The 12901-nt window shown below is 42.3% G+C and overlaps 1 protein-coding gene and 1 pseudogene across 3 annotated transcripts in view; one reads left to right on the forward strand and one right to left on the reverse strand.

Annotated features, from left to right (window-relative positions):
* The window catches only part of DCAF5 (DDB1 and CUL4 associated factor 5), a 91694-nt gene extending 78818 nt beyond the window's left edge, over positions 1-12876 (reverse strand). Inside the window, exon 1 of one of the 3 annotated variants that reach the window (XM_045807960.2) lies at positions 12520-12876. In XM_045807960.2, the coding sequence (XP_045663916.1) occupies positions 12520-12733 (214 nt within the window). In that variant the 5' untranslated portion in view covers positions 12734-12876. The remainder of the gene's footprint in view (positions 1-12519) is intronic. The other 2 variants (XM_045807959.2, XM_045807961.2) reach the window with 2 other exon arrangements.
* Positions 10851-12259, forward strand: LOC148107692 (uncharacterized; annotated as a pseudogene).
* Positions 12877-12901: the final 25 nt, after the last annotated feature.

Genomic DNA, 12901 nt, shown 5'->3' on the forward strand with positions numbered 1-12901 from the left:
GTCTGGAGACATTTCTGGTCATCACAATGAGGGAGGTGCTACTGGCATATACTGGTTAGAGGCCGGTGATGCTGCTGAACACGCTACAAGCACACGACAGCCCCCACAACACAGAATTACCGAGCCCCGAATGTTAATACTGGTGAGGCTGAGAAACTCTGGCTCTGAGAAATATTCAATGACATACCACAAAAAATGTTAATATTGAGAAAACAGTTACAAAACAGCAGAGATGACCTAATTCCAATTTAAAAAAATTTTTTTTAAAAATTATTTATTTGAGAGAGAGAGGGAAAGAGCATGAGAACACGAGCAAGAGGAGGGGCCAAGGAAGAGGGAGAGAAAGAATCTCAAGCAGACTCCCTGATGAGCCCGACCCAGGGCTCCATTCCAGAACCCTGAGATCACAATCTGAGTTGAAATCAAGAGTAGGGCACTTAACCAATGGAGCCACCCAGGCACCCCTCAATTTTATTTTTAAAATATGTACACATGCATACAAAAAAGGCTAAAAATACGTCCCATGTGTCAAAAATGGTCATCCTAAGTGGTATACTTCCTTTCTTTAAATGTCTCTTTATTTTCTGAATTTCCTATAATTAATACATGATCTTTTTAAAAACTTACGAATAAGTGGGAAGCTTGTCTTCTAAATGCCCTATTCTATTGACTTGCATGATTCAACAGGAAATTCTCAATAATAAAGTATGGAATTAGTGAAATGTCAAAGAACAAAAGCTCCTCAAATAGAGCTAGGGGAACACTAAAGACAGATTCTTGGATCTCAACAACAGTAAGGACTTACAAGGAAGTTATTAAGATAGTATGATGCACTGTTAGGTACTTCCAGACCACAGATCATGTACAATGTCCAGTCTCACTTCTTCTGCCATACAGAACTAACCTGGACAATATGCTCTCCTGATTATATCATAGACACTCTCTTCATTTATTCTGAGTAGTTTCTCATTTTTTCATTTTTTAAAATAAGAACACTACCTGCCTGACTTTTGCAAAATACCCTGCATAAGCAACATTAACAGCATAATAAAGCTTTCTTTTCCCTTCTTGAGCAATTCTAAAAGGGTTGAACCAATGCAGGCCCAATGCTTTTTAGTCCTTTTAAGAAGGCACACAATACCCACCCACAAGCAGGTATAAACAGAGATGTCAACCCTGAGTCTCAAGGACTGTTTGAAGCTGGTTGTCAAACATGCAAATTTCAGCTGTTTCTTGCCAGTATGTAGAAGGCAAAAACACATGCTTCAGCCATCTATGGCAGCTAGTGATATCTGTACTAAACCATCAAACTTGGTTAAGACACCTATAAAAAAAAAAAAAAAGAAACAACAATCCTCAGAGGTTCCAATTAGTCACTTGGCCTTAAGTAGTAACATAAAAGATACAACTGAAATTTAGATACAAGACTGAATGGAAATCCAGAATGAGAGAAATTGTATAACAAGATTTGACAGGCACCTAGGTTTGCAGAAAATTCCTCCTCCTGAGTAATGTTCTTGGAAGGAAACAGACTTTCCAAAGTAAGGGAAGTATAGGCAGACTAAGAATTAAAACTGAAGACTCAGCCAGAGTGACAGTCTGCCTCCAACCTGGAAAATCTCTACTGACTCATCTCTAAAATAACAGGCACTGCCACCTCCAACTTAATCAAAACAACCATGTTCAGGGACAATGAAACTGCAGACAGAAGGCAGTAGCAGAGGGGCGCCTGGATGGCTCAGTCAGTTAAGTGTCCGACTCTTGATTTGGGCTCAGGTCATAATCTCAGGGTCCTGGGATTAAGTCCTGTGTTGGGCTCTGCACTCAGCAGGGAGTCTACTTGAGGGTTCTTTCCCCACCTCTCCCTCTGCCCCTCCCCCTGCTCATGCATACACACTCTCTAAAATAAACAAACCTAAAAAAATAAGGAAAGAATGTAGTGGCAGAGGAAGCCAACGAAAGAGTTTAACACTTTACTTGAGTAAAGTCCTTCAGAAACACAGAGACTTTACCTACTGAGACCCAATCAGAAGATTCAGATTTTAATCCTGACTGTATGACTTCTAGTCGTAAACTACTCATCACTCTACTTCTTTGCTCCTCTGTGTCCCTATATGTAAAATTAAAAGCTTCAATTAGATGACCATTAGTCTTTTCCAGCAATAAAATTCTATGATTCTACAGAGAGAGAATGTTAGTAGTAAAAGATCACAGTGACAATGGTGAAATCAGGAGTCTAACCCAGATCTCATAAACTTCTTTATTGATATCATTTCACAACATGAAAGACATTCTAGAGCCAACTGGCCATATACCGGAAAAACCACAATTCCTGAAAATCCTTCCAAGGCCCATTCTATACATTTGAGGGGTCAACATTTAATCCAAATGTATTCTGGGTGCTGCACAGATACTCCATAACATGGAGTTTTAACAACATGGTTTTAATATCAATATCACATCCACATTTTGGATTAAAAAAAATCTCAGGAAAAAAAATCCCAACTCAGTGGGGAATCATTCCCCAAAACACCTTTCCTTAAAATCAACTGCAAGAAAACAACCCACAGGAAGACTTTTTTTTTTTTTTAAGATTTTATTTTTTTCGACAGAGATAGAGACAGCCAGCGAGAGAGGGAACACAAGCAGGGGGAGTGGGAGAGGAAGAAGCAGGCTCCTAGCAGAGGAGCCTGATGTGGGGCTCGATCCCATAAAGCCGGGATCACGCCCTGAGCGGAAGGCAGACGCTTACCCGCTGTGCCACCCAGGCGCCCCCCACAGGAAGACTTTTTAAAAAGGGGGAAAAACGTACAAGTGAACAGTAGAATAACTATAAGAGGAGGTATATACAAACGAAGGGGTAACTTACTAGGCCCTGGATGTAGCTTTTTTTTAATGGTTTTAGCTGCCTCTACTCCTTTCTAATAAGAAACGAAGGGACAAATGACTAACCAACCACTTTGTCTCTCAGGTTCAATCCAGTACCTTAAAAGTGGCAGCTGAAAGACCTGACAACAGAATGGAGGCTTGGAGGCTTTCTCACCAGAGGCATTCATTCTTAGGAAGAGCTAAGAAGAGTAGAGCTTTGGTTTTACTTGAATACCAGGCAGCTCAGGTGATTATGAGTTGGCCATGTAACTGATCACTGAAACTAGGACTTTAAGAATGAAAGGAGCACTAATAATTTTACTGGGACAATGGGGAAATTAGGATAGTCCCAAGTATCCCAGGTATAAAGGACCCCAGCCAACAGCCAGGTAGGCAGGGGACATACAGAGTTAGCTTATCAACCATGTGAGGTAATCTTACCTCACTGTTATCAAGAGGTAGGAGCCCAACAGAAGCAAAAGGGAAGATGCGAATCAGTCTTTCCACCAACATCTCTGCTACTAGGATCTGTTATAAACCTATCAATTTCCTCAGATGCCATTTTCTCATTGATTCCTACATGCTCCAGCCCTCCAGAATATAACTTCCATTTTAAAATTGGCCCTAATAAGAAAATAATACTCAGAGCACACGGACTTGACCTCTAATGCATATCAACTCTGCATCCTGAGAGGTACGTGATAGAATCTTGGGTATCAACACTGCAAAGTGCAATGAGTGAATAAGGTAGCAAGGAAAGTATGTCCGTAAGGTATGGGAAAAGCAGATAAAAAAAGTGACAAACTGCTGCTGTTAAGTCTTTCCCTGAATTCCTGACTTAGGATAACTGATGTGAAGAGCAAGTAGAATCTAACCCTCCTTGTTAACCCTAATCTGTGAATAACCTTGGAAAGGGAATGCCTTCTTTTTCACAGAAGCAGAGTGAAGTTGCTGGTGACAGAAGTAAATTTTATTTGCAAGAACACTATAGTTCAAACTCACTAAGGATTAAACAGGCTTATCATCTGGTCTAGGAGTCATACCTTCCTTTATGATATTGTGTCTGTGGCAAAGCACTTCCAAATGACTTACCAATGCTCTTTGGGCAAATTATCCTGTGTTACATTGTTTAAACCTTCTTCCAAAAAGCACTTTATCATTATTCATCTATGTCCTTATGAGGAGACACCTATTTCTTTTGGCTGAAATCAGGCAAATGTACTCAATCAGCATGCTTTCAGCAGACATCAAACTCAAATTACAGGCTCAGTAAATAGTATGAGTCATGTATGTTGTTTGTACTTTGGTTGGGCTAAGGGAGAAGAGGAACTAAACTGGTAACCAGAATATACCCACTCCTAATTATACCTCACTAAAGCAGGTGAGTTTAACCCAGTGTGAAGTTACATGGTTTATGTAAACAATTATGGAACTCGCACAAAGTGTAAGGAAGGAGACTTTAGATGACTGCCGAGACCAACATCCTGGTCAAGTGATTTCTAGCACCAAGAGAGATCTGCTGGAGGGGTGAGTGTAGTATCTATGACCAGAACTATGCTTATTGGCTCAAAGCCCACTGATCCACCCCCACAGCTACACCCCCTCCCTTCATTTACACAAAATGGGGGGGAAAGCAGTTATCAAAGTATCACAGTGATAGCAGCAAGAGAAGAGAATATAGGGGAAAAGTCAGATCCTACAAAATAGTCTAAAAATTTCAGAGCAGTCAGCAGCACATCTCAGCTGCTCCAGCAGACCCAGGCTGCGTACCCAGATCCACTGCAAACTACAGGAGCCTTGGAAGTCACTTAACTTCTCCACGCCAGTTTCTTCATATGTAAAATAAGGATAAATAGCACTAACCCTACCTTAGGAAAGGTTCTTGTAAGTATTAAATGTGGTCACTTATGTAAAATGTGCCTGACATAAGAAACACCCCCAAATGATACGTGGTAAATGAATAACATGCTCAAAAATTAGCTATTTTTATTGTTTAACATTTATCTTTGTGAACAGCAATGCCTCAGGTGAGGCATTCCTATTTAATTTGGTGGACCCTGGGGAGCACAGATTTTTTGAGGGATCAACAGAGGATGTGTGATCATGATAGTTAAGTTTTAGGAAGCTTCTGTTGGCAGCAGTGAATAATAAGTATTAAAGGTGAAAAGAACAGAAACTTGGGAAGCAGCTATTGGAACCAAATTTTCTACAAAGACCAAGGTAATAGATCACAGTAATCTTTTTTCATCCCTAGAATTATATTTCACTTCATTTTAACCAGAAACAATGAATTCCAATATCTATTCTTCCACCAGGGCCCTATCTGTTCTCTGCATTATAGAACCCTCAGCAGTCACTGATCAATGTCCTTTCTTGATTTTTTAGCACCTAGTTATGACAATTAAAACAAAACTTTCAAATGCCTAGGTCTTTCTAGACTATAGATAACACTGGCTATTTTCCAAGTGGCAAATAAGACATAAAAAGTGCTTAGCAGAGAGCCTGGCACACATTATAAGCTAAATAAATACTAAGAAAAAATAATTCTTGTAGTTATTATTAAGATTAAAGAGGCACACATAATATGTTTCCATTAAATATTTTTAATGAATAAATAAACATAAGATACCTGTGTGGAATAAGTTAACTTTATTTACAGCAAAACACAGAAATATAATTTATCATCTAAGAGGAGCACCTAGATTGCACATGTGCTCAGAAATTGCTAATTTCTCAGCTTTCAATTTTTAAAAGAGATCCAGAAAAGGTGAATTACCCTATAAGAAATGGGAAAGAAAAATATAAAAAGGCAACTTAGAACGTGCCTGGGAGCAACGGGCCCTACTTGGCTTGCTGACTGCCAAAGACTAGCAAGGTAGCTCTGGGCAAGTTATTTTTCTACTTTTCCACTTCCTTTTCCATAAAATGAAGATCCTTCCTTCTGTCTGACTCAATGAGGAAAAAAGAAGATACAAAAAAGACTAACTACTGCAGTATTTCCCAGGTTTCAGTCAATCTCGATCAACTTTTTTTTTTTTTTTTAAGATTTTATTTATTTGTTCGACAGAGAGACAGCCAGCGAGAGAGGGAACACAAGCAGGGGGAGTGGGAGAGGAAGAAGCAGGCTCCCAGCAGAGGAGCCCGATGTGGGGCTCAATCCCAGAACGCCGGGATCACGCCCTGAGCTGAAGGCAGACGCTTAATGACTGCGCCACCCAGGCGCCCCAATCTCAATCAACTTTTGATTTTTGCCATATCCATGTAACAAATTCAACATTATTTTTCTTTAAACTGACTTTTAAAAATTTTAACCTCACCTTAAGCAATAAATTCATTAAAAATATTTTATACATGCTGGTTAACTTTTCCATATATAAAAATAAATGTACTATTAAAATTTAAAGATTTATTCAAAGATCACCTAAAATCAGCTTACATATCCACAGGCAAATAGTAAACTAACCCTTCTAACTTAAAATCAAAATTTTAAAGAAAACAGAGAATCAAGTAAAAAAGAAATGTAATTTCATATCCTCACAATAATCTAAGGTTAATCCTAACAGATTAATATTCAGTTCTCTACTTGTAAGAGACAATACGTATAATATGGGGCACCAAAAATTGAAAACAGAATCGATTCCTTCTTAACCTACGTAATCTTCATTTGAATTAGGATTTTAGTTCCTTTAATTTTAAAAGGCTTTAATTCTACTCTTGAGTATATAAATTCAGACTAAAACAATAAGAAAAGCAATTACTTCTTGAAACCATGAAAAAAATTAAAATCAAGTGCTATTTATTAACAAATGGAAGTGCTCTTCAACTGGCTCAATGCATAAGATAAATGCATCTACTTCTTAACTCAGGAGGCAGCACCTGTGTTTCAAGTTTTACTGGTCAATAAAGTTTCCCTGATCTAAGTGATTCCAAATGCACTTCACATCCAAATCTAACAATAATCAGTGAATGAGCACACACTTGTGGTCACCAGGATACATAACTGAGGGCTACTGCTCCTCTTAGGAACTCTTAGTATATCAAAAACACATTGGCGTAAGTTAAGTCGGTGGTGATCCTTTGAACAATACAGAACACAAAGACAACTTTTTGCTGTGCTAATAATGTCTAATAAGACTGGTGGTCATCAGTTCAACCTCACTAGCTTATTTTAAAGTAGAAGTGACAAACCTGGGCATAATTCTAAATCTGCCAATCTTTGACAGGTAACAATTAGCTGACTGAAGAACAAGAGGGAAAAATAAAATGTGCATCTATAAATATCCATGTTACCTTATCCTTATGACACGATATCTATAATTTATCATAGTAATGTCCTCCAAGGCCATCTCTATGAGCCTTCTTTCTTTCCCACTAAACCTCATAAGCAAGAGGATTATTTGCTGTTAAGTATTGCAAACCAGAGAAAAATCAGGGATCTATCAAAGTATCATAGAGCAGAGGGGAAATATTTTTTAAAGGGCCATGCACTGTTACAGATGATAAGTAAATGTTCCTAAAATGCAAGCTTGAGAGCATGGTTTATACCCGATTCATCATTTCTGTTCTAATTGCTTCTGCTTTATAAACTATGCACTCAAAAACTATTTGTTGAATTAATTAATAGACCAAAGGATAAAATTTAATACCTTCAGAGCAATGCATTATCAGTAAATAGAAAAGCCCAGAAGAAATACCAATAATTGATTCCCTAATCACCTTATTAAAATGTATGTACTACGAAAGCTTTTTCAAGTCACAAATCTGCCCTACCACTAGCCATATTTTTCCTGGTAAACTAACCACTGGACCAACAAATTCATTTCCAATTAAATACATGAGAAGTTCTAATGAGGTTAAGACTTTGTTCCACTGGTTAAAGACAAACACTTTGTAGATAACATTCTCTTAGATGAATTTATTTACAAAAAACTGATTCTATAAAATTGATAGAACTAGTGATTGGGAAACAGAAAATGATCATGAATTAACAGGTTCAAATTGAGCATATGGTTATTATCACAGCTATTATTTGATGCTTAAAAATACGCTTTGATGACAATGCTGGGGTTAAGCTTATTTACAAAGCATTTTTAACAGTTCATCTCATTGAGAGCCTTCTCAATTTTTCACATTGTACTGTGCTATGTGCAAATAAATGTTAGATATTGGAAGTGTCAATCTCCTGAAAGCTTTTGGTGAGGTTCAGGCTAAATAACAATACGAAGAGTTGCAGCAGTGGCAACCAGAGCAAAAGCAAAGGATAGGCCCTGGTGTTAAGAACTTTACAAGTGTTATTTCATGCAGTCCTCACCACAATCCTGTGGGGTATTACTGCTCTTATTATATAGCTATGAAGTGGAGAGTGAGTGACTTAACGAAGGTAACCCAGTTAGCAAGTAGTTGATATTCACCCCCAGGCAGCCTGACCCCCGAATTCATGCTATTAATCTCTACCTAACTTATGATAATAAAGTCAGAGACCCATGTAAAATAGAAATAGGACTAGTTATCTCAGTTATAAATATTATGACCAAGTAAATATAGTCAAATGCTTCTCCCCATTCACAACTCCTATTAACTACACTTTTAAACAGCACAGTTACTGACCCTATTTGAAAAGCTTCTGAAGGTGCTTTTCCTACATTTACTCATAAGCATCAAGAAAGAGATCATAATCTCTCACTGAAACTCAAAACTTCATACTAATGGGCTATTAATCTGCTAGCTCTACAGGTTCTAATATCAATTAGTCTTAAATATCAATTTATATCAAATTGATTATATCATTTATCAAATTATATCAAATATCAAAAAATAATATTGTTAGATGTAACCAAAGACTTAAAGGGTAAACCCAGGATATCCCTGAAATACGTGTTCTAGCATACACTCCTTGATGTTGGTAGGATGTCTTAGGAGTAGTACTCCAACATACATTGTGCCTTCTTATTCCACATCGAAAAGTCACAAAACTATCCTGTCTGCCCCATTTGCACAGGTCTGTTACCAATACTGTAAGAACAAGTGTCAGCTAATAAGGATATCACAAGTTAAAAGTACTAAAGGGAGAGAAAACAAGCTCAACATTTTCTCTGAGAGACCTGGCATTCTATTCAACATACAACCTAAACTTTACCTAATGTAGTTCTCACAAGAGCCCTTCGGGTAAGTGCTGGTACATCACGAAACAGACCCAGAGAGGCTTAGCAACTTGACTACAAGGTCACACATTAAATGACATAGCAGTGATTTCAACCATGTGTATGCTAATACCACACTGCCTTACAGGATAGCACAGTAATGTCCTTTGATGAACAATAAAGAAAAATACTTTTTAAGTTAAAGTATTTTAATGTTTTAAAATAAACAAAAAAATCCTCCCACTTGTTGCTGACAGTCTCACTGCCCAGCAGAACACCTTTTCTCCTTTCTGATTTTCTCTGGCTTAATCTTAACATCTGCTGGCCTCACTGAGCCCTGGAAAAGGGGCCAACTGTTAGAACAAAACAGCAATGATGTATCCTTAACAATTCTTATTTTATAAGGCCACAGGAATCATGCAAATATTTCTGCCCTAGGTCTAAATTAATTCTACCAAATAGTCATGTGTCAGTTACAAGAAATGTGAGCCTGCCCAGACATTAGGGAATGAAAATAGTGAACAAACTATGAATACACTATCTTTTTAATCACCACTTTCTGGGGCGCCTAGGTGGCTCAGTCGTTAAGCATCTGCCTTCGGCTTAGGGCGTGATCCTGGCGCTCTGGGATCAAGCCCCACATCGGGCTCCTCTGCTGGGAGCCTGCTTCTTCCTCTCCCACTCCCCCTGCTTGTGTTCCCTCTCTCGCTGGCTGTCTCTCTCTCTCAAATAAACAAAATCTTAAAAAAATAATAATAATAATCACCACTTTCTAAAGTCTTTAACCAATCCAGACAAGATACAAGAAAAACAACAAAATGCATAAAGGTAATCTCATTACCATCCCAGAGTCCGGCCTCCCACCACGTTACTGTGAAACATTAGGGACAGATAGCATTAACTTCAAACCCTAAGAGCCTCTCCCCTCAGGTATTGACTGCTAAAGAAGGACAATGATAGATAAGAGAAGATGTAAACCTGATACTTTAAATAGTTTTAAATTGGGGAAGATTATTGAAGGACTTCCCAGAACAATATTTAATTAGCTTTAACAAGTTAAGGTGTATTTATGACTCTTAAGAGCGGGCTTCCTTATCTGAAGCAAACAGGAGGAACTTTCTGTTCACATAAGTTGTACTGATAATGGAAGGTGAATAGCTAAAAAGGCTTTTAACCAAAAGTGTACGTTCAGGAAATCAGTAAGAAAAGCTAAGTGTATCTGAGCTAAACTGGGGGGGGGGGGTGTCCTTATGCATGGACTGGGAACAAGGACAGGAGTACATAAAAAGGAAACAGGAAGGACTGAGCTAGAGGAAGTGTGATGGGAAGGAGGAGGAGTAAGGAGCAAAGAAGACTGAAACCCAGAAAGTAACGATGGAGATGGGCAACTCAGGCCTAGAAAAATAAGGAAATAAATGCCTAAAATCAGGAGGTTTGCCAGAGCCTGCCCTGTGGAAAGGACTCTCCTCTTCTACAGACCACAATTAAGATAAATTAACTGGCCAAGACTAGAGAATATGGGGTTCATTTGAGACATAGAGGAAGGTCCTGCACAAGGGTAACTTATTGAGAATGGAGGCAACATTGTAGTATTTTTTAAAAAGTGTTAACTTAAAATGGGTGAATTGTATGGCATGTGAATTATATCTTAATAAATCTGTTATTTTTAAAAAGTGTTAAGCTGGGAAATGTATGACTGTACTCACGATTTAATTACCATGATTAGTTCAGCCTATAAAAGAGTAGCCCCCCTCAAATTCCCTCACCCAGTAGAGAGAATTTCCTTGTGTCTGGGGACATCTCTGTTGGAAAACATCAGTCTGGAAAGGAGACTACAGTATAATGAATACAGAAGAAAAAAACGGTGAGCTCTCTAAAGAGATCTTCCCCATTTCTGCCCTTGGAATTTTTGGCAGTGTTGGGGAAGGAAGCTTTTGTTTGGGGTATGCCTTGAAGTAGAATATCGGGTTTCTTCAGGGTATGATCTAGGGCCAAAATCTACCTAGTCAAAGAGAAAACGATCTCGGGTGGAAAAGTCAAGTCAGTTCTGGAGAAACCCCAGAAGGTTTATCGTGAAATGATCACACAAGTCTTATCTCTGCTACCCCTAAATTGGACTGTACGCCCGTGCCACTTCCGACTGTTACTCGCGAAGAAAACGGATGCTTTGCCGTGATCCCAGAAGTTTCTGGCCAGCTGCCCACTGACGTAAATTAGAAAACCATTCGGGGACCGGCCTGGGTGAAGCGAAGCGCCACGTCCAGCGCAGGGCTCCCTCCGGCTTCCTCCCTCTCAATGCAGGAAAACGGACGGAGCAGGGTAGGCGGCGAGCGGGAACGCCAGATCAGCCGTCTTCGCCCTCCGCCCCTTCGCCCGCTTTCGGGGAGCCGCCCCCAGCGGACCCCATCCCACTCGCCCGCCTGGGGCCCGAGACCCCCGGGAGGAGGGCGGCGGCGGAGAGCGCCCCCACGGGCAGCAGGAGCACCTCCCCCGGGGCAGCTGTCGCCGCGGCCCGCCCGGCCCGGGCCTCCCCGGGAGCAATAGGCTATCGATTCAGCTGCCTGTCGCTAGGAGCCCCGGGAGAGCGAGGCCTACACCGCCCGGCCGGAGCCCCGGCCTCGATTTCGCCACTTTCCCCACACCAGAGGGGGAGCCCGGGGGCAGCCGAGCCCAGCTGGGCGGGAGGGAGGAGGAGCGGAGACCACCTGCAACCGCAGCGGCCGGCAAAGGGGGTGCGGGCGCGGGGCTGCAGCCAACAAGTCTCCGGGGGTCGCTCACCCACCACACCCCGCCTCACAAGTTGCGCATTCAAGTTCAGGCCGGTGCCCCTTAGCCTCCAGAGCCTTCCGCACTGCCCACACCGTAAGAAAAACACGACGCGGAAGAGGCCACTACAGCGAAGGGAGATGGAGCCGGGCCCCTGAGGGCGCCGACGGGGGCGGCCAACAGCGATCCGCCCGGCTCCTCTCCTCGCTCACCCAGCCAGCCCCCCGAGTCGCGGCCCCCGACCCCTCGGCGCCCGGCCCTGTCACCGCCCGGCCCCCAGCCCCAAGGCCCCTGCTCCCGGACGCCGGCGCCAGGGACTCGAGCTCCCCCTGGCCTCCGGCGCGCCTCGGCCTCCTCCCCCTCCGAATCCCCAAAATGCCCCCCGCACCTTTTAAAGTACACGGAGGAAGAGTTTCCCATCAAACTTTGTCAGGCGGTAATCTCGCCCCCCCTCCCCGACCCACACTTCCAGGGCAGTCATCAGGAGAGATCACTTTGCACTTGGGGGTAAAGCGAATTAAGGACCTGTCAACCATTTTAGGTCTTTTTTTACAGAAGACATCCTCTCCTTCCCCTCCCTCCCCCTGCAAGGGTTTGAATTTGACACCAAACCTTCCCACCGCAGAAGGGGGGTTGAGGAGGGAGGGGGTGGGGGCGGAGGGCAGAAGGAGGGTGGCGAGGGAGATCGAAAGGGGAGGTTGGAAGGGGGCCGGGAGGCGCGGGGCGGGGAAGGGGGTTGATTTACCTGAGACCAGCCACTGGCCTCCATTGTTGGAGAATTCAATGGCATTGACACAGCCGAAGTGGCCGAGGAGGTCCTTCTTGTAGAGGTTTCTGCAGCCCCGCAGGCGTCTCCTCTGAAAGTCCTGAGTGAGCAGGGGGTCCCCATGCAAGCCCCGCTGGGACAAGAAGCCCACCACTGACCTCATGCTGCCCCCCAGGCCAGCTCTCCTCTTCATGCTGGAACCGCCGCCGCCGCCGCTCGCGCCGCCGCCCCTCCCTCGGCCTCACGCGCGGCCGCCGCTCTCCCCCCACCCAGCCCTCCCCCCGCGCTGCGATCCGGATGGTTCTTTAACCAGCCATGGCAGACGGAGCGAGGTGTGCAGACACTCGGTGGCGTTCGCGGC

This window comes from Ursus americanus, chromosome 26 (genome assembly GCF_024610735.1).
Source record: "Ursus americanus isolate L20-20 chromosome 26, mUrsAme1.1.p, whole genome shotgun sequence".
NCBI classification, from domain to species: domain Eukaryota; kingdom Metazoa; phylum Chordata; class Mammalia; order Carnivora; family Ursidae; genus Ursus; species Ursus americanus.